Here is a 19618-nt window from a genome sequence, read left to right on the forward strand (position 1 = left end):
ACATATCGCACCTCACTTAACCCTCATGATGATTCCTGAGCACAGACAATCCTGGGACAGTCAGTAGAGTAGAGGCTAAGGCTTTGGGCTCTGGAGTCAGATCTGGCTTCAAATCCTAGTTCCACTGCCAAACAAGTGATGTCCTGGCTCCATTGGTAGTGAGCTCCCTGTCACCGGAGGTATACAAGCAGAGGCTGGATGACCACCTTGGTCATCGTCATCATTATACATTAATGTGTGATGTCTCCCAGAAGACACCTACATTTTATTTATTTTAAAATTATGTTTTACAGAAGTAAAATATATATACAGTGAAATACACACAAATGTACCATTTGGTAAGTTTTGACAAACGTGTACACCCGTGTACCTGATACCCCAGCGTAGATATAAAATATTTCCATCACCCAAAAAATTTCCTCGTGTCCCTCTCCCTGCTCCCCTCTCCCATCCCTGCACTTTAAAGGACGACGCTTAACTCTGAGAGATGATTTGACAAATGTGGGCTTTCAGCAGAGCCCGGACCAGGATGAGGTGAGTGAGGTGCCCAGGGCATGCATTTTAAGGAGGTGTTCACTCTCAGTATCAGTTCTGCACTCACAGGGTCCTGAGTGAACGCCTCCTTAAATTTTCCTCCCTGGGAGTCTTACACTCCTTACCCTAGTCCTGGTCCAGAATTACAGGCAAGGCAGGAGAAATAACATACCTGGGAATAGAAGGGCCATTCCTGAAGCCTTTCAAGTCACATGTCACAAGACTGACCGCAGCCCTGAAAGGCAGACTGGGAGAGGATGAGCCCCCAAGGAGGCGGAGCCTTGACTCAGGGGTCCGTGGCCCACAGGGATGCCACGGGCATATTTTGATGCTTTCTGGTAAGAGTTTCCATTTACTGAACGCTGAAATGCCGGGCCATGTTAGACACTTTGTGTGCTGTCCAACTCTCTGTACAAGCCTGAAAAGTGTGTCTTTGTATCCCCATCTTTCAATGAGAAAACGGAGGCTCAGGAAGGTGGGAGTGACTTGACCAGGGTCACATAAGCAAGGACCAGTGCTGTGATTCAAAGCCAGTCCTCTCTGAGCCCTGAGCCTATTTCTCCCTCTGCCTTCCCGCAGAGCTCTAGACACAAGGACGGCAGGTGTGCGGGGGAGCCCCGAAGGTGAGCCCCCTACTCCTACGCTGACCCTTCCAACCTCCCTAAACTTGACGGCCCAGGACCCCTGCAGCTGGGGCCACCGTTTCCCAGAGCCTCTCCCTTCTCAGCAGCCGGTGCCGGCAGCTCTGACAGCCTTTCCTGGGAGCCTGAGAGGGTGGTTTGCATACTAGGGGTGTCATTTGCATATACTTAGGAAAAGCCTTCATTTTTCCCACCTGCAGCAAACTCCAGGCTGATTAGTTCTCCCCACGTTGGAGAGTTAATTACTCTCCCGGGTAGACTGGTGTTTATTTGTAATCAGCAGAGGGCTGGGAAGAGGGGGAGGAAACAGGCTGAAGCAGCTGTCATTAGCCCAAATTCCGAAGCCGCCCTGTGGGTGGAAAAATGAGTAGGAGCTGATCACCGCAGACCTGCGCCCAAATCCCGGCTCTGCCCCTGGGCTTGCCCCCGTTCAGGGAAAGGAGAAAGGAGACTGGACCTGAGGTAGGGAAGTGTAGGACAATTGCCCGCTGTGAGTGGCTGGCAGGACAGAGGCGGAGGCTCAGAACGTCACACTGAAGAAAGCAGCTTCTTCCAGGACCGCCTTAGGGTGGGGTTGGCGGCGGAGTCCCGGCCCCAGAGACAGGAGACTGGACCAGCTCTGCTGTGTAACACCGGAAACGGATTGCCCTCTCTGAGCCTCGGTCTTCCCATCAGTTCACCGGGACTGACAACAGTAGTCTCACCAGTCCCCTGGCGGGGAATCACGTGAGGCAGGCAGGGGCTGTGTAAAACATAAATTTCTACTCGGATGTAAGAAATATTTCTGAATTCCCAGGATGGAAATGGTCTCAGCCCCAGGGAGATAGATTTAGTGACCTTCCCTCCCTGCCACCCCCACCCAGCCCAACAAACCTGGCCTTTCCCCCACTTCTCCTACTTCATCAAGGCATTTCTAGGCACTTCAGCACCTGCTCCCCACTTGTCTGATAAAAAAGGCAGGGCCAGCCCACCTGACAAGATTGGAGAGCCCCTCAGGTGCTGTCAGAGCTCCAGAAAGATGCTGGGCTGCCTGCCTCAGCTCGCTCAGGGCGCCTATGAAAACGGCAGAAGCCCCACCTCACAGATTCTAAAGCGGTACGTAGGGATGCAGCTCAGGCAACGGTATCCTTGCCCAACTCCCCCGGGTGACCCTCACCCGGGGAACTACTGCTTTGGTTCAACTCCTCCCTCTTTTTTACAAATAGGGAGACTGAGGCCCGGAGGGGTGATCTGCCCACGGACACCCTGCAGAGCTGGGAGTAGAACCCAAGTCCCCTGCCTCCGCCCATAGTGGCCTCTCCTGATGAAAGTCTGGGGCAGGGAGAGAGTTGGCAATGATATGGGGGGTCACAGTGGGAGAACCTGGCTGGGGGTCTTGGCTCGCCCACAAGAGCAGTGATCTTGGCCCCCAGACGGAGGTGAAGGCACCTATTCCCCTTTCCCCTGGGAGGCAGAGACAAGTATCCCCTTCAGCCCACATTTTCCTACCAAGATAGGCTTCCCAGTGAGCCAGGAAGAGCGGGGAGAATGGTCACCCACAGGCTGTGTGACCTCTGTAAGGCTGCCAGGTAAAATACAGGATGAATAATGTTTTTAGTATAAGTATATCCTATGCATAGTGTTGTTTATCTAAGATTCAAATTGAACTGGGCATCCTGGATTTTTATTTGTTAAATCTGGCGGCTCTAGACCCATGAGCAAGTCACTTTACCTGAGCCTTAGTTTCTTCCTCTTTAAAAATGAACCAAAATACTACCCCGTAAGGATGCTGTGTAAATTAAGTGAGATGATATATGTAAAATGCTTGGCACAGGGGAGGTAAACTTGTGAAGCTGGCAAATCTTGCCTTCAGAGTCCCCACACCCAATACTTTTATCTCCTCCATTCCTCTCTCCCTTTCAGAGTTCCTGTTTTAGACCCCCGATCTGCAGGCTGCCAGTGAACATCTTCGGAAAGGTACCCGCTGTGGTGGAAACGACATTACCACTTACTGGCTGTGTGACCTGTGGGGACTGTTTACCCTCTCTGATCCTCATCTGTAAAAATGGCTTGTCATAGTACTACCTCCCTGGGGTTGTGATGATGACATTTTTAGATAGTGTATTAAGCACCAGTACTCAGCCTGGCAGTAGGGCTCACTAAGTAGAGCCCATGAACGTCTTGCAAATGCACTAAGACAACTTTAATTGTAAAACATCCCAGAGAAGGCAAAGCTTACCCCACGGAAAGAATGAGTAAAAGTGGAACTGCAGGCCAAGCGATGGGCAAATGAGGGAGGTCATTTCTGCACGGCAAGTTGGGGGCGCTGGTGGAGGAGGATGGGGGGAAGAAGGGTGGCGGGGGATTTAAAGGTGGGGGTAGGGTGGGGCTTCCCCCTTGCATCTATGTGAGCTCCTTTGACGCTCGAATTATCCAGGCCTTCCTGGTGCCGCATTTCCTGGCTGTGGAGTCCAGGCAGCCCTCGGGACCCGGGGTCCATCCCCCACCAGGCAGAGGCCTGTCCTCCTTGCTGGCTCTCACAGCCTGCACTGTCTGTTTTCCAAACTCTCTCCTAATCCTCTTAATCTTTTTACATCTCATCTGCCTGCATGCCTGATGGCTTCCATTAGCGCCTTTCCAGTTCGACCCGCGATCTGTGATCTACACGTTGGGAACTTCTCCCAGAGCGGCTCCACCTGGCCCCTTGCAGGCTTGGCTGCTTCCTCCTGGGCAGCCAGGATGCTGGTCTCCAGCTGTGGCCAGCTGTTAGGGGAGTTTGTCTTCTTACTCTTCCCACAAAATCATTTGTGCTGTGTTTGGTCTTCTTTCTACATTTTTCCCGCAAACTTCTCAACTGGTCTCCGTGCATGGCCCCCTGAGCAGCAGGTGGGAATTTTGCTAAGTGCCTGCCACATGCCAGGTTCAAGCCACACTGATCAGAAACCTTGTCCCAGTCCGAGGGGTCACTGCCATTCCCCAGACACAGGAGTTCTCTCGTGCAAGAGCAAAAGGGAGGCAGATGCTGGATTTGAACCCATGCTGCCTCCGTCTCCACAATAAATCATTTCTTGTTCTACAGTGCCCTCCGTTTTTCATAAAACAATCCCCCAAAGCTCTTTTATCTGCCGAGAGAGGCAAAGAATAAAGAGCATGCCCTGAAAACGTGTAGCAGTTTCTGACAGCTCCCTTCCCAATTCCCAAACAACCCCCCAAAAAACAAACCCTGATCTTTTGGGTGGAGAGAAGGAGAAGGGAAGGAGAGATTCAGAAGGCCCCAGAGGAGGGGAAGGATTTCACAAGAAAGCCAAGATGAAGACAATCTCCATAATAAAGAGCTGGGAAAAGGAGAACAAGCGGATAGGGTAGAGGGTCCAGGAGGTTTGTGTTTTTGAGGGAGAGGGAGTGCAAGAGGGAGGTGTGGGGCAGTGGATGGGAGAGGAAGGAGTATCCACGTCAACTCCATGTCCCCTACTTGGTGTTCAAACAGTACAACAGGGATTTGAGCACATCCGTTCACAGGGTGGCACAAGGAGGAGGATTGTACGAGAATGTTCTCAGCAGCTCCCTTCATCATAACCGAAAACATCCACGAACGGGAGAAGGGCTACAGGAAGTGCGCTGCATGCACGCCATGGAGTACTGCTCAGCAATAACACAGCTGACTCTCACGAGCATGTGAAATGAAAGGAGCCAGACACAAAAGACACACACTGAACAGCCCTATTTACGTGAAGTTCAAGGACAGGTGGAAATAACCCATGGTGAGAGAAGTCGAAACGCTGGTCACATTGCGGGGAGGGGGGAGTACAGTTGTCCCTCAGTATCGGCAGGGGATTGGTTCCAGGACACCCCTGTATCCCCTCGGAGACCCAAATCCGAGTATGTTCAAGTCCCTTCTATAAAATGGAGAAGTATTTGCATATAACCTACCCACATCCTCCCCTATACTATACATCCTTTCTAGATTACTTATAATACCTAATACAATGTAAATGCCATGTAGATGATAGTTGCCAGCGCAAGGCAAATTCAAGTTTTCCTTTTTTTGGGAACTCTGGAATTTTTTACAAATATTTTTGATCCCCGGTTGGTGGAATCTGTGGATGCAGAACCCTCGGACGCTGAGGGCTGACTGTACGACGAGGGGCACGAGAAAGCTTGCTGGGGTGATGGAAACGTTCTGTATTTTGATCTGGGTGGCGGTAAAGGATATCTTCATCTACATGAGAAGCCACTGAACAGGGCACTTAAGATGTGTGCGTTTTACCGTATGTAAATTATACCTCAATGTTTTTTCATTAAAAAAAAGGAATACAAGAACTTCAGAGTTACATTATATGCACACCTGACTATCTGTATTTTGCCTAGTAAAATTCAGAGTGAGAAAGAGCTAATGATACCAATGAAAGTAAGGTGAGGGATGCTGCCCATCGCTCCAGACCCTCAAGGAGCCTATTCTGGAGCGTTTTCCTGCAGTCCCCGGGTCTGCCTCAAATCCAGAGCCTCTCGTGGTCTAAATGCCTCACCACTGAGTACAACTCTAAACTTTAAAGATTGAATTTCTTTTTTTTTTTTTTTTTTTGAAAAAGGGAGTATATATGAGCCAACTGATATGCAAGTAAAGAACAAGAAATCTGTTCTGATGTCAAAGCTAAAAGTGACAGCATAGAAGTATCCCGAAATGGTAATACAGTCTCCAACATGGCCCTTTCCTAAGAATTTCTTCCAAGGGTAATACTGACCGTTTGCAATTATTGCCTTATATGCTGATTTTGGAACGCAGCCCTTGAGTGAGATGTGACTCCACCATAAGGAATTTGAGTAACTTAGAAATTATTTTTCTGGTTATTCCTTAGACCCTTGGCTATACTGTGGGATGGAGCGCCTGGATCCTCACAAGCATGACAAGGGGTTTCCTCTCATCCCTATATCTCCTACCTCCCCTCCAAGAGCCTGAGCTCTGGAGAAAAGGAAGAGAACGCCATCCCTCTGATTGAAGGTGTCCCAGCTGTGACATTCACAGGGCTATTGCCAACCCATTACTTTTCACACTAATGATATGCTTATTACTATCGATGTCTTTTATTTCTTGGGAAGTGTTTATACTCTTGTAACAGCCTGATAAGTGAAATCATCCAATACTTGGAAATAAGGCAAATAGATAACTGGTGTCCTTTCAAAGTCAAATTCGAGTAGTGTCTCACAAGCCTTCCTAAGGATCATCTGACACTCCAGGGGAATGTCACTTTGCTTGACTTATTATTTACTATTGATTAGGGCCCAGGCTCTATAAAGATAGCTGTTAGCTGGTACAAAACTGATAAGTTGCCAATTATTTTTGTCTGGTAGAGATGCAAATGATTTCTTTTCAGTACAGAAGATAGCCCCAACGTTAGGGTTTTATTGCCCTATAGAACATTAACCAGTTTTGTATGTAACTTAGCAACCTTATGAATATTCCAGAATTCTTGGTTTTTTGGTTATTGTTGTTTTTGTTTTTACTGAATCTTTTTTACCATATATAAGAATATATAAATTTTTTTCTCATATCCTTCATTGCACTAGCTTTGTTCCTTCATTATAAGCTACAAAGAAAATTCACATGAGCTCACTATGTATTTCTATATGAATTGTGTATTTAATATTTTGAAAACTATATTTTGAGAAGCCTTTCACAGTATTTGTTTTTCCCTCATGCCGCCTCTGCCGTTCTCTGCTTCCCATCACTCTCTCATCTTGAGAAAGTGAGGCTCAGAGAGGTTAGGTAACTTGCCCAAGGTCACACAGATATTATTCATAATGATGACTTATTTTAATGTAGTGTTTGACAGTATAAACTTCCTCATATATTCATATAATCCCTCGGCAGCTCACCGAGGGGACTGTATCCCCATTTTACAGATAAAGAAACTGAGGTCTGGAAAAGTGATGTGGCTTGCCCAAGGTCATAGAGAAATTCTAGTTCCCCTAAGCCCCTGAATCCTGGGGAGCAGTAGAGGGACTGGCAGGAGGAGCTCCGGGTCCCCACCCTTAAACCAGAGCATCCCCATCTAGATTTGTTGTATATATATTGTATGTCACACAAGATTGCAAATGAAAAAGGAGTCCCAAAGGCTTGAAAACCCTGGCCCTAGACTGTCTTCACCTGCCCAGGTACAATAGCCCTCCCTCTTCTCCTCCTCCTCTTCCTCTCCTCCTCCCTCTGGAAAGCAAAACAAAACAACAACAACGACAAAAAACATGGTCATGGGAAGAAACAGAAAGACATGGTCAGCCCAGGCCTGAACACATTGGTCTCCATTCTGGAGGAGACAGAATCACTCAATCTAAAGAAAAACATTCTCCAGGTCCAAGGTGTCAATGACAAAGTGAGCTGTGCTGACAGGTAGTGAGCACCCCGTCAGTGAGAGTGAGTAAGGCTAGATGATCCATCCAAATGTTAACAGCAATTCTCTAGATGGGGTTTTGTCACTGACTTTTAAATGTTGATAAAAGCTAATTATTAAGTGGTCACCGTGCGTCCACTGTTTTGTATATGTATTATGTCATTAAAACTTTATAATATTCGACAAGGTAGAATCTGTTGTTTCCAATTTACGAACAAACTGAGACCCCAGGAGGTTAAGTATCTTTCCAAGGACATGCAGCTAGGAAGTGGCAGGTCTAGGAAGCTGATTACTGAGCTTCCCATTACTACTGCACTGTTCTTCTTTCTTCTGTATTTCTGTATTTCCAAGCTTTGGCAATGAATACATGCTGCTTTCATAATCACGAAAGTCTTACAAGTTACTCATTTTGTAAAGGTTCCTTCTGCCCTGATGTTCGAGGCCTCTATGGGTCTCACAGCCCTACCCAGTATCCCTACCACGGCCCCCCCTGGCAGACTCCCGCCTTGCTGTCCCTGTCCCCACACCATCTGTGGCTGGGGTAGGATGTCCCATGTCTCAGTCTTGCTGAGGTCTGCTCAAAATGTCCCTTGCAGGCCTGTGGCCCTAGGGCAACACTGGGGGTAGTTTCAGGGAAGGAGAAGGGGAAGTGGGAAGGGATGTGAAAGTTGGCCACAGGCCAGCACCGCCCTGCTTGGTGTCCCACAGGGGTCCCTGGGCGAAGGACGGGAGTATCCAGTGCATCGACGACCAGACGCAGGTGAGGCCAGCGCTTGACAGGGAGGGAGCTGTAAAGTTCAGGGAACCAGGAGGTGTGGCCCAGGAGGCTGGACCGGGCAGGGAGGGAGGGAGAGCTCTGCTGGCTGGTTCTATGCCAGGACAGTGTTGCGGGGTGGGGGAGCTGGGGGGACCCTGATCTAGGACCCAGAATGAGTGAGTGGGGGAACCTTAACTCCAGGGGCTTGGGGGAGGGGGGAGGTAGTGACAGACCCATGAGCTGTAACCAAAGTTCCTGGGTTCTGCCCCCCACCACAAAACACAAGAAGCTGGGAAAAGGCTGGGGGTGTCAGAGCCCAGCAGAGGGGTCCCACGAAGGGATGGCAGAGAGTGCCAGTCAGCCCTCTGTCCTCCAGTGGGTGCTGAAAGGGGCCGAGTGTGTGGAGGAGAGAGCAGATGTGTGTGTCAGGTGTTTGTGAATTCTGGTGTGTATGCACAGCTCTGCCATCTGGGTGAGAGGGTGTAAATTAAACAGGGAGCAGGCACTCAATAAATATTTGTTCAGTCACCTGTAGGAGTGTATGACTGTGTGTGTCCAGGTGAGTGAGGGGGGGCACGTCAGTTTGGGTGTCAGTTTGTGTGTCCAGGAGTGTGTGGTGGACTTTTGAGTTTGCTTATTGTGTTACGTAGGTGCGTGAGCGAAAAGCTGTGTTTGTGTGTCTGAGTGTGTAACTATATGGGTATGTTCAGTTGCATGTGTGTATCTGTGTGAGTTTGTGGTTCTTTGTGTATGTTTGGGGTCCCTGGAGCTGGATGGAGGGTGGACATTGAAGGCCCTCGAGGGGGTGTGTGTGCAATGGTCAGGGAGATGATATATATAGACAGATAGAATTGGGCGGGATTGGGGGTTCAAGTGTGGGTGTTGGGTGTGCATGAGTGTGTGATGTCCAGCCTGCCCAGGCCCTGCGCATGTCTCCACAGTGACACCATGGAAGCCCCCTGGGGCTGGCTGGTGATCGGTGTGCTGGCCATATCCCTGGCCTCTTCGGTGACCCAGGACGTTTGCCGAGCACAGGATGGGAGGGACGGGGCCGCAGGAATACCCGGCCGACCCGGACGGCCAGGCCTCAAGGGGGAGCGAGGGGAGCAGGGTAAGCCCTCCCTCTGAACCCCAGTCCCTCATCCCTGGGCTTCGCCTGGCCACCAGGGTGGAGGCTTGGGTTGGCACTGAGAAACAGGAGTCCACCTGGGCCCACACACGAAGGCTCTGCAGTCTGCACTTGGTCCCAGGGGCCGAGGGGGGCCTAGCCTTCTTCCAAAGCCATGTCCACAGGCCCCAGTGGCCTCTCTGTATCCCCTTTACTGCCCAGGTCCTCTTTCTTTGGCCTCACCTTCCTCCTCTGGACAGTGGGTCACTGCAAGCAATGAATATGAAAGGTCCCAAAGCTGTGCTCAGTCCTTGGTCTTTGTTCAGTTACCAGAAAGATTAATGCCCTTGGCTTTAGACTCAGGAGCCCTTGTCTTGCTGTGTGACCTTGAGCGACTTACTGATCCTCTCTGAGACTCAGTTTCCTCATCTGTAAAATGGAGAAATAACCCCACCTAGCACATGGAGAGGGATCAATTCATGGCAACTATCTTTTTTGCTTCCAGCTTCCCCACAACTCTGTCCCTGCTTCCCCCTTCCCTGCCCCTTCAAGCTTCAGAAACTCTCATGTTCTAGAAAAAAGGCTAAGGGTGAAGGGAAAGGGAGGAGGGCGCGACCAGAGCAGGAAAGGAAAGTCTCATGTAATCGCCCTGAGCCTCCCAGTCCATAGCAGGCCACCAGACTGTTTGCTCTGCAAACAGTCTGCACACAGGCGTCCTACATGTAGTCCGTGAATCTGAAGAAGTCAAGGTCAGTGCCCTGGGGAGAGTGTGGAGTGCACGGCTGTGGGCAGGAGTACAGTGAAGCCAGTGGACTGCTTTTCCCGGAACGTGACACTCCCAAGTGCCTGTTCACATTTCTCTCCATTTTACAGATAAAGAAGCTGAGTCTCAGAGAGGTTGAGACAGGAGCCCAAGGTCACGCACAGCCAGTCAGAATCAATGTCTTGAAGGCCCAGACACTCCCCCATCCTCTATCCCACAGCCGTCCGGGGTCCCAGCCACCTCCCTGAGGTCTGGAGGACACTAGACCAATTGGGACTCTCACTCCCAATCTGGCCTTTCTCCCCACAGGGGCCGCTGGTATCCAGACAGGCGTCCGTGGCCTTAAAGGAGACCAGGGAGAGCCTGGGCCCCCTGGAAAACCTGGCAGAATGGGCTACCCAGGGCCCAGCGGCCCCCTGGGGCCCCCTGGCCTCCCAGGGTTGAAGGGCATCAAAGGCAACCCAGGAAACATCCAGAACCAGCCGCAGCCGGCCTTCTCGGCCGTGAGACGGAACCCTCCGATGGGTGGCAACGTGGTCATCTTTGACACGGTCATCACCAACCAGGAGAGCCCATACCAGAGCCACTCGGGCCGGTTCATCTGCTCTGTGCCGGGTTACTACTACTTCACCTTCCAGGTGGTGTCCAAGTGGGACATCTGCCTGTCTATCGTGTCCTTTGGGAGGGGCCAAGTCCAGCGTTCCTTGGGCTTCTGTGACGCCAACAGCAAAGGACTCTTCCAGGTGGTGTCCGGGGGTACGGTGTTCCAGCTCCAGCAGGGAGACCAGGTCTGGATTGAAAAAGACCCCAATAAGGGCCGCATTTACCAGGGTTCAGAGGCCGACAGCGTATTTAGCGGCTTCCTCATCTTCCCATCCACCTGAGCCCCTCCCCACCATGGCCTCCGCTTCCTGCTGTGTGACCCTGGCCCACTCACTCCACCTTTCTGGTGTCTATGCCCTCCTCTGTAAAGTCGGGGTGCTGTTGCTTTAGCTGCCTGAAGGAAGATCGTTTCTTGGAACTCTCCCTGGAATAAATACCTGAGTCCATGTCTGCTGAGATGGAGTTCAGTTGCTACCCTGGCCATGGGGAGGGAGGCTTAAGAATGACAATTACTGAGTGCTTGCAGGCCAGGCCTGCACTCAATATTTTACAATAAATATTTAGCAGGTCCTGGGAGCCTCATCGGCCTGGCCTCAAATCCTGGGCCACCATTTCGCTTACTAGGTGTCCAGTTACGTGCATTTTGTGTTACTTCAGTGCCTCTCAGTTTCCTTATCTGTAAAGTGGGAATACTGATGGCACCTTCCTCAGAGGGCTGTTGGGAGGATCAAATGACTTAATATATGAAAATTACAGAGGAGTGCCTCGTGCACAGTAAGGGTTACACATACGTGTTAGCCTTAATGATAGTTTGTTTAATCTTTACAGTTGAGCTCTGAGGTGGGTATTATGACCTTATTTTACAGATAATGAAACTGAGGCTAGGGGGCTGGGACAAACTTAAAGCCCAAGGTTAGTGTGTAAGGGGAGAAGCTGGGGTTTGACTCCAAGTCTTACTGACGCCCAAGCCTGTGTGTCTACCTACTACCCTAGCCAGCCTCCACAGACACACGCCTGACAACTGACACGTGTCATTTCCAACGCTCAACCGGAAAGGCACATCCAAGGGCATCCAGAAGTCTTCCTGAAGCCAGGTTGCCCGAGGCCAGCGCTGGACTTCGACCCCGGCAGGCACAGAGGCTGGGCTGGGGACTGGGAGGGTCTGGAATGTTTGTGGTGCATTCCCAGGGTCCCACTTAGCCTGTCTGGGTGCTGCTCAGAAGCAAAAAGCCCCACTATGCCCTTCGTATGTGAGAAAAGTAAGGCGACCAGAAGTTCAGTCCTGAAAATGTCCAGCGTCCTGTGCTTTTTCCCAAAGGAAGCCGATTTTACCTTTGTGCTGCACACGTTCATGTATGCACAAGAATACACATCACACTTGCACACACACCTCCCGAGATGCACGTGGACCTACATTCCTGGACCAAGACTCGTCTACGCCTCACCCAGACACCCACTCCCTGCGACCCACCGGCTGCACCCCTGGACGCACTCCTTACGCCTCCAGACCCACAGACGCACTCAAGGATGCACATGCGTCATACCCGTGCACACCCACCTCGTACACCCACGTGCCCCCATCAACCATCAGAAGTGCTCTCACACACACGTGTTCCAGACACACCCCTGACACGAAGGTACACACACCCTCCTCTCTCTCTGACATGCGTGTGCCTTAGAAACGCCTGTGATCTCCAAGTCCTCACGTACCCACAACCTCCACGCCCGCCTTCGCCGCACACTCAAGACCCACTTGGAGGGGGGCCCAGGCCCATCAACAGCCTTCAGGGCTCAGGAGGAAGAGAGTAAGGCTCTGCAGCCCCAGAGCAGTTCTTGACTCCTCAGCCCCCTGCCCACCCAGAACACACACACCCACGGACTGGGAAGAGAAACAGATCTGTGAGCACCTACTGTGCGCTGGCCATTTTACAACCATGGATGCCTTTAATCCCAGCAAAATCGGTGAGGACCCTGAGGCTCACAGAAAGGAGACACCTACCCAAGGTCACACTGCCAGAAAGTGGCAGGGCCTGAATTTGAACCAGGTCTGCCTGATCCCAAAGTGAAGGGCTTCTTTCATCGCAACGGGGCTCAAAGACAATGTCAGGGGTAGAGGGCCCGTAAGAAGCTGGAGAGGCCAGGCTATAGAAATGGCGGGTGCAGGGAGTGCCCCGCTGCTTCTCACCCTAAATTCCACCCATACCCACCCCTCTTCGCAGAGGCAAATCACTCGCCCCTCTGGAAGGAGGGGACCCAGCCACAACCCAGGTGGGCGGGGCAGGGGCGGGCTGAGCGCGGGCTGAGGCTGCCACCTGCTGGAGAAGCCGGACCCAGGCAGGAAGGAGGTGAGGACTGAAGATGGGAGAGAGGCCTGGGTGCCATTGGCCGGGTCCCCCACCCCCCATAATGCTGTGTCCATCATTTCTGCTCTCTCCAGCCTTCCACCCACCTGGGAATTCCAGGGACAAGTACATTCACGTTGTTGCTCTTGTTGCACACTCTGCAGCCCTGTGCCAGATGGTGGAGAGCCAGCTGGGAAGACTGAGGCCCTGAGGGTCACCCAGCAAAGCAGGGGCAGGGCTTGGAACTCTGCTCATGGCTATGCACTGTGTATGCATTAGCACTGCCCTGCATGGAAGCTACTGGAAACCCTCATTTACAGAGGAGAAATCAGTGCTCGGGGAGATCAAACCACTCACTCACATGGGTGGCAGGAGTGGAATCAGGGTTGGAACCCTCCACTGCCCATCACCTCCTTCCTCTCTGGAATCTCATGTGAGGAGAAGAAAGAGAGGAGGGGCCTCTCTCAGCTCTGCCAGCCTGGCCTCGACTGGCAACCCCTCACTAGCCATAATAGGCTCTGAGACGAGAGGCCAGGGATGGAGGTGAGGGAGGGGGTGCTGACAGGGAAGGTGGGATCATCAGGAGCCCCAGCAAAGGAAGAGGCACCAACATGCAAAGCCTGGTTCTCCCCTACCACCCAGTATACAGATGGGATGACTGAGACCTAGGGGCCAGTGGTTTGCTGAAGGCCTCGGGGCCAGGGAGTGGCAGGGCTGGAAGGAGAACCCAAGGCCGCTGACTTTGTAGCCAGAGGAATCTGTCGGCCATAGCAGGCTGCCTGCTGTCAAAGTTTGCCCTGAATGTCTACCCGCAAGTAAGGCAAATGGGAGGGGGCATGTGGAAGTCTCTAGAATAAGACCTGTCACTTCACAGGTGCATGTGAGGCTTGTTTCTTAGGGCGGCTAAGCAGAGGGGTCAGAACAAGGCTTTGGACCCAAGAAACCATTCACTAAGTGACTTTGGGCAAGGGTTTTCACTTTCCTCAGCCTCAGTTTCCTCATCTGTACAGGGGGAATTATAACTTCCCCCTAGGGATCTTGTGAAACAACGGGGTCACAGGCACAGTAAATGGCAACAAACAGGGACGGGCGTTAGCCAGGCTGAACTTGACTCTAGGGGGGAAGTCTGCCCGGCTGATGTTTACACGCACACACACAGATAGGCACCCTTCAGCAGACCCGGGGCAGCGGACATTTCCTCATTTCAGACACTCATGACCTGGAGGTGGAGGGACACAGGGACATCAGTGCGGTCAGCCTGGCTCAGCACCCAGGAGAAAGTACTGAGTCAGGAAAAATTATGGGAAAGGGGATGTGGTCTTGGGGAGAGGAGGGGAGGGGACAGCACAGCCTGCCCAGGCCCTTCTTGCTGTGTCCACACTGACACGGTGTCCTCCTGCCTTGGAGAGGGGAAGCAGATCTGAGGACATCTCTGTGACCAGACCAGAAACCTCCCACCTGTCCAGGTGAGGGCAAATGGCAGCTATTCCCCGCTGCCACTTCCTGAAACGTGGCCCCAGGGACAGCCTGATTTGTGAGAGGAAGGAGGGTCCCCATCTCCGCTCAGCCGGGGACTGAGCTTGAAGAAAAGGCCCCATTCCCCATCCATTGTGCAGTCCCAAGGGGCGAGGGGCCGGGGAAGGGAGGTCAGCTCCTGAGGGCTGAGAAGGACGGCCCCTGGGGAGAGAGAGGGTGAGGAGGGCATGCCAGGGGCTGGGGGACAACTCAGCTCTCTCCCCATCCAGCTCCTTCCCAAATGGACATGGGGCCCAGCTCCTGGCCCCCCCTTGTACCAAACCTGCTGCTGCTTTTGCTGGCACTGCTGCCTGGGGGCCAAGCTGGCACAGACTGTTATGGGATCGCCGGGATACCGGGCCTGCCCGGGGCCCCAGGGAAGGATGGGCATGACGGATTGCCAGGGCCCAAGGGTGAACCAGGTGAGTCTGCTGGCCTGCTGGGGAGGGGTCACCTAGGGCCTGGGGGCAGGAGTCGGAAGTGTCCATCTGAGGCTGACTCTGGGGAAGGTGGACAGCTTCTTGATGGCGAGGAGTGTGGTCCCTCCGGCCATGCCTGCTCCCAGGGCAGAGTCTTAACTCTTGTGGCAGGTCTAGCCCCTCTCCCCCTCAGAGCCCAGGCCTCCGGCCTCCCCAGTTTCCCCATCTGATAACAGGGAGAGAACAAGAGCACCTGCCCTAGAAGGTGGCAGGGAGGATCACGGAAGATGATCCAGGTGAAAGCCTTTGGCAAACTCTAAAACGCTCTGCTACTATTTTATTCCAACCCCTCCACGACTTGCCCTGCAACATGGACCCCAGTGACTGTACACAACGCCCAGGTGGCCAGGGTCCAAGTCCCAGCCCCACCACTTTCCACTGTGTGAACTTGCACAAGTTATAGAACCTCCCAGTGCCTCAGTTTCCTCATCTGTAAAATGGGCAGATGGTAGTACCTACTGCACAGGTGTGCTGTGATTATTAATAAAATTAAATATAAAACAGTACGAGCACGTGGTAGGTATCAGTAAGTGTGGGCTATGGTTGTTACCGCTGTTGTCATCTTTGTTTTTATCAGAGATGTGTGCTCCCTTCACTCCCTAGGATTCTGGGTAGTTGGAGGGGTAGGGAGTAAGGAGTCAGGATCACAGTCACAGAATCATCTGTTGGAGATTCATGGGCAAGCCCTAGCACGAGTGAAAAGAGCTGAGGACATGAACAGGCACTGGTGTTGGGTGAGAACTGCAGTCTGCTGGTGACTTGTCTGAGAGTAGGTGCACATCTGGGGGTGGAATGTGTCCAGAGTGGCCATGGGGGAGGCTGGGGTGCGGCTGGGCAGAGGTGACAGGGGTGGCAGAGGCACTGGGCAAGGGAAGCCAGTGGAGGGGGATGTCCTTAGGAATTTCCCACTGTCATCTTCCCTCCTGGCAATAGAGTGGAATTGTACCAACATTCCAGAAGGAATTCTCCAATTCAGTGTGAGTCAAATGAAGCCCCCAGGTCTGCCATTTTTCCAGGACCCTGTACTTCACAGCTGCCTCTGGCCATCTCACTGTGTGGGATGACTGATGGACACCAATTTTTTTTATATAAATTTATTTTTTATTTACTTATTTTTGGCTGCTTTGGGTCTTCGTTGCTGTGCGCGGGCTTTCTCTAGCTGCAGAGAGCAGGGGCTACTCTTTGTTGAGGTGCACGGGCTTCTCATTGCAGTGGCTTCTCTTGTTGCGGAGCACGGGCTCTAGGTGCGTAGGCTTCAGTAGTTGTGGTACGCGGGCTTCAGTAGTTGTGACACATGGGCTTATTTGCTCCACAGCATGTGGGATCTTCCCGGACCAGGGATCCAACCCGTGTCCCCTGCGCTGGCAGGTGGATTCCCCACCACTGCGCCACTAGGGAGGTCCCGGACACCAATTTTTAGCTCTTAATTTGTGCCAGGCGTGGTTCTAAGTGCTCTACGTATATTCATCTCATGAGGTAGATAAAATTAACTCTATTTTACAAATGAGAAAACTGAGGCCAAAATCCTTTGAAGAAACGATTTCCTCCCATTTTACAAATGTCAAAGCTGAGGTTCAGAGAGATTGAGCAACTTGCCCCCAGTCACACCCTGGAATCCTGTCCAACTTCAAGGCCATGCCCTTAACCACTACCCTGCACTGCCTCTCAGGCCCCCTCCCCACTGCTGTGTCCCCCCCTCCCATTTGGTTGCTGGAGGTCAACCTGAAGCATGAGACACAGCCCTGCTTATCATAGCTGACAGCCGTCACCGAGACCTGACGTTACTGAGCACTGCCTGTGAGGTGCCCGGCATGGGCATTCTCCCACCCCACTCTGCCAGCAGCTCTGTGGGATCCGTTCTATTATGCCCTTATCTCAACTGGGCAAACAGAGGCTCCAGGAGGGGAGATCACCTGCCCGGGATCACGTGGCCTGACGCTTAGGTCTGCTGGGTTCTGATTCCCCACTCCTAACCCTGGGATCTAAAAGGCTCACAAGCCGCAGAAGATCCGTCACGGTAGGTCTGCACAGACACCCACCCCAAAGGAAGTCGGAGGAGGAAGCAGCCACGAGGGCCAGCAGGGGTGGTCAGAGAGGGCTTCCTGGAAGAGGAGACTGGAGCCAGGCCCTAAAAGATGAGTATGGTTTGGACAAGGGAAGAAGAAGCTCATAGGGGCTCAGATAACTAAGGCGGTAACAAGAGTCAGACACTGACTGGGACTAGCCAGACTTAGCTGTGAGTCCTGACTCCACCTCCTACCAGCTGCGTGGCCTTGGGCAAGTTTCTGGCCTCAGTTTCCTCATATGTAACATGAAGTAAGTCGAAACAGGCCAGTTGTCAGAGGGGCTGAATTGGGCTGAGTGGGGCTGGGGTAGCTGGGGAAAGGCAGCCTCTATGGCTCCATCCGGTGGATCCCATGTGCTAAGCTGGCCTGGGCCTGGGTGGTTCCGGCTCAGAAATGGAAACAGGTTTTGTGGGGCTCTGAATCTTATAAAATGTTGAGGACCCTCTTTAAGAAAAGTAGTACAGAATTTGATGGGGGGGCGGGGGGAGGTTTCACAAATCTACACGTGCTACAAAATTGTTTTACAACTATAACCACACAAATAATGCATGTAAAAGTGGAGCTCTGTGGGTCCTACAAAGGTTAATTTCTTGGTTTTGATTTCGTACTTTAGTTATGTAAGATTGGGGTCGACTAGGTAAAGGGTACATGAGACTTCCTTGTCCTTTTTTTTTTTTTTTTGCGATACAGGGGCCTCTCACTGCTGTGGCCTCTCCCTTTGTGGAGCACAGGCTCCGGACGCGCAGGCTCAGAGGCCATGGCTCACGGGCCCAGCCGCTCCACGGCATGTGGGATCTTCCCGGACCGGGGCATAAACCCGTGTCCCCTGCATCGGCAGGCGGACTCTCAACCACTGCGCCACCAGGGAAGCCCCCTTGTCCTTTTATTTTTTTGCAACATCCTATGAATCTGTAATTATTTCAACATAAAAAGTTGAAAAAATTATAAATGTAAAATTATGCAAAGGGCCTTGAAAGGGCCAGTGCAAGTAAATGGGGCCCAGAGCTTAAGTTTTAGGACCTTTCCAGGAGATCTGCCTCTGACCGATCTTCTGATGTTTGTCAAGAAAAACTAAGAACCTAGACTTTTAGGTGAAGAGTTATCTGAGGCCGCATGCTGTCCGTGGGCTGACAGTCGTGGCCTCTGGCATGCTCTCTGAGATGCAGCCCAGCTCTGCCACCTCCTGAGCTGGCTGGTCCTTCCCTCCTCTCCATCACAAACATGGAAACTGAGGCCAAGAGACGGGGCCGTGCTGCAGCCAAGGTCAGAGGGCAAGACCATGGGGAGGCAGGATTTGAACCAGGGTCTCTCTCCCCTCTTCTCCCTGCCCACTGTGCCCAGGTGAGTAGGCCACCCTCAGGGGGAAAGAGAGTCCAGAGACCAAACCCTGGTGGCATGTCCCCTGGAGCATAGCCCTGTCCCTCTTCCTTGTCCCCTGCCCCATCACTTCCTTCCCACCTGCTCTCTCCCCAGGAATCCCAGCTATCCCTGGGACACGAGGACCAAAGGGTCAGAAGGGAGATCCTGGCACACCTGGCTATCCTGGGAAAAATGGTCCCATGGGAACCCCTGGGATTCCAGGGGATCCCGGCAACATGGGACCCCCTGGGGACCCGGGCGATGAGGGCAGGTACAAGCAGAATCACCAGTCAGTATTCACTGTCACACGGCAGACAGTCCAGTTCCCAGCGCCCAACAGCCTGGTCAAGTTCAACTCAGTCATCACAAACCCACAGGGGGATTACGACACGAACACTGGCAAGTTCACCTGCAAAGTTCCCGGCCTCTACTACTTTGTCTACTACACGTCACACACGGCCAACCTGTGTGTGCAGCTGTACCGCAACGGTGTCAAGGTGACCACCTTCTGTGACCACATGACCAACACCAAGCAGGTCAGCTCAGGCAGTGTGCTGCTGCGGATGAAGGTGGGCGAGCAGGTGTGGCTGGCGGTCAACGACTACAACGGCATGGTGGGCACCGAGGGCTCCGACAGTGTCTTCTCCGGCTTCCTGCTTTTCCCTGACTAGGGCAGGCAGGCCTGCTCCACTCCCCGGGGCCACCCCATCTCCCTCAGCTTCCCTGCAAGAACCCACTGGGCCACACATCCTTGCTCAGGTCATTCTCGCCACTGGATGGACTCCTCCTCCAGGAAGCCCACTCTGCCCTCCTGCCCTGAGTTCTCTCCCTCCTCCAAGCTCCTTCAGGAGTCACTGCTTTGACACGTAATCAACACCTTCTGATACTGTCATTAGTGTTTTCCAAGTCTTGGAAGAGACAGAGAGATACATGAATAAATAATTAAATCAAAGGCTATGCACGGCTCCGAATCCTCACTGCCAATTCCCTAAGAAGTAGTTCCCTTCATCTTCCACTTTGCCCCTGCCACAGCCATGTGTGGGCTCCAGATTCAGGCATCTAGCTGGTGTTCAGTAAAGCTTGGTG

At 52.3% G+C, this 19618-nt stretch overlaps 3 protein-coding genes across 5 annotated transcripts in view; all 3 read left to right on the plus strand.

The window, feature by feature from the left end:
• Positions 1-19618, plus strand: part of C1QB (complement C1q B chain) — a 119081-nt gene that overhangs the window by 87016 nt on the left and 12447 nt on the right. The window lies entirely within an intron of this gene.
• Positions 8167-11222, plus strand: C1QA (complement C1q A chain). 2 transcript variants are annotated; one of them, XM_067711706.1, is made up of 3 exons: positions 8167-8300; positions 9239-9408; positions 10478-11222. In XM_067711706.1, the coding sequence occupies exons 2-3, from the start codon at positions 9246-9248 to the stop codon at positions 11050-11052; spliced, it is 738 nt and encodes a 245-aa protein (XP_067567807.1). In that variant the 5' UTR covers positions 8167-8300; positions 9239-9245; the 3' UTR covers positions 11053-11222. The 2 variants fall into 2 exon arrangements, with proteins under 2 accessions (XP_067567807.1, XP_067567809.1); XM_067711708.1 differs by having other exon boundaries at positions 8250-8300; positions 9218-9408.
• Positions 14423-19489, plus strand: C1QC (complement C1q C chain). 2 transcript variants are annotated; one of them, XM_067723327.1, is made up of 3 exons: positions 14423-14579; positions 14859-15050; positions 18647-19489. In XM_067723327.1, the coding sequence occupies exons 2-3, from the start codon at positions 14870-14872 to the stop codon at positions 19201-19203; spliced, it is 738 nt and encodes a 245-aa protein (XP_067579428.1). In that variant the 5' UTR covers positions 14423-14579; positions 14859-14869; the 3' UTR covers positions 19204-19489. The 2 variants fall into 2 exon arrangements, with proteins under 2 accessions (XP_067579428.1, XP_067579436.1); XM_067723335.1 differs by lacking the exon at positions 14423-14579 and having other exon boundaries at positions 14843-15050.

The sequence above is a fragment of the Pseudorca crassidens genome, chromosome 2 (assembly GCF_039906515.1).
Source record: "Pseudorca crassidens isolate mPseCra1 chromosome 2, mPseCra1.hap1, whole genome shotgun sequence".
Classification (NCBI taxonomy): domain Eukaryota; kingdom Metazoa; phylum Chordata; class Mammalia; order Artiodactyla; family Delphinidae; genus Pseudorca; species Pseudorca crassidens.

What these genes read in the sequence shown, in the direction of transcription:
- C1QA (XM_067711706.1), top strand. Translation starts at nt 9,246, where the DNA reads ATGGAAGCCCCCTGGGGCTGGCTGGTGATCGGTGTGCTGGCCATATCC. An exon ending in GGGGGAGCGAGGGGAGCAGG is followed by an intron (nt 9,409 to 10,477) that starts GTAAGCCCTCCC and finishes TTCTCCCCACAG; the next exon opens with GGGCCGCTGGTATCCAGACA.
- C1QC (XM_067723327.1), top strand. Translation starts at nt 14,870, where the DNA reads ATGGACATGGGGCCCAGCTCCTGGCCCCCCCTTGTACCAAACCTGCTG. An exon ending in AGGGCCCAAGGGTGAACCAG is followed by an intron (nt 15,051 to 18,646) that starts GTGAGTCTGCTG and finishes CTCTCTCCCCAG; the next exon opens with GAATCCCAGCTATCCCTGGG.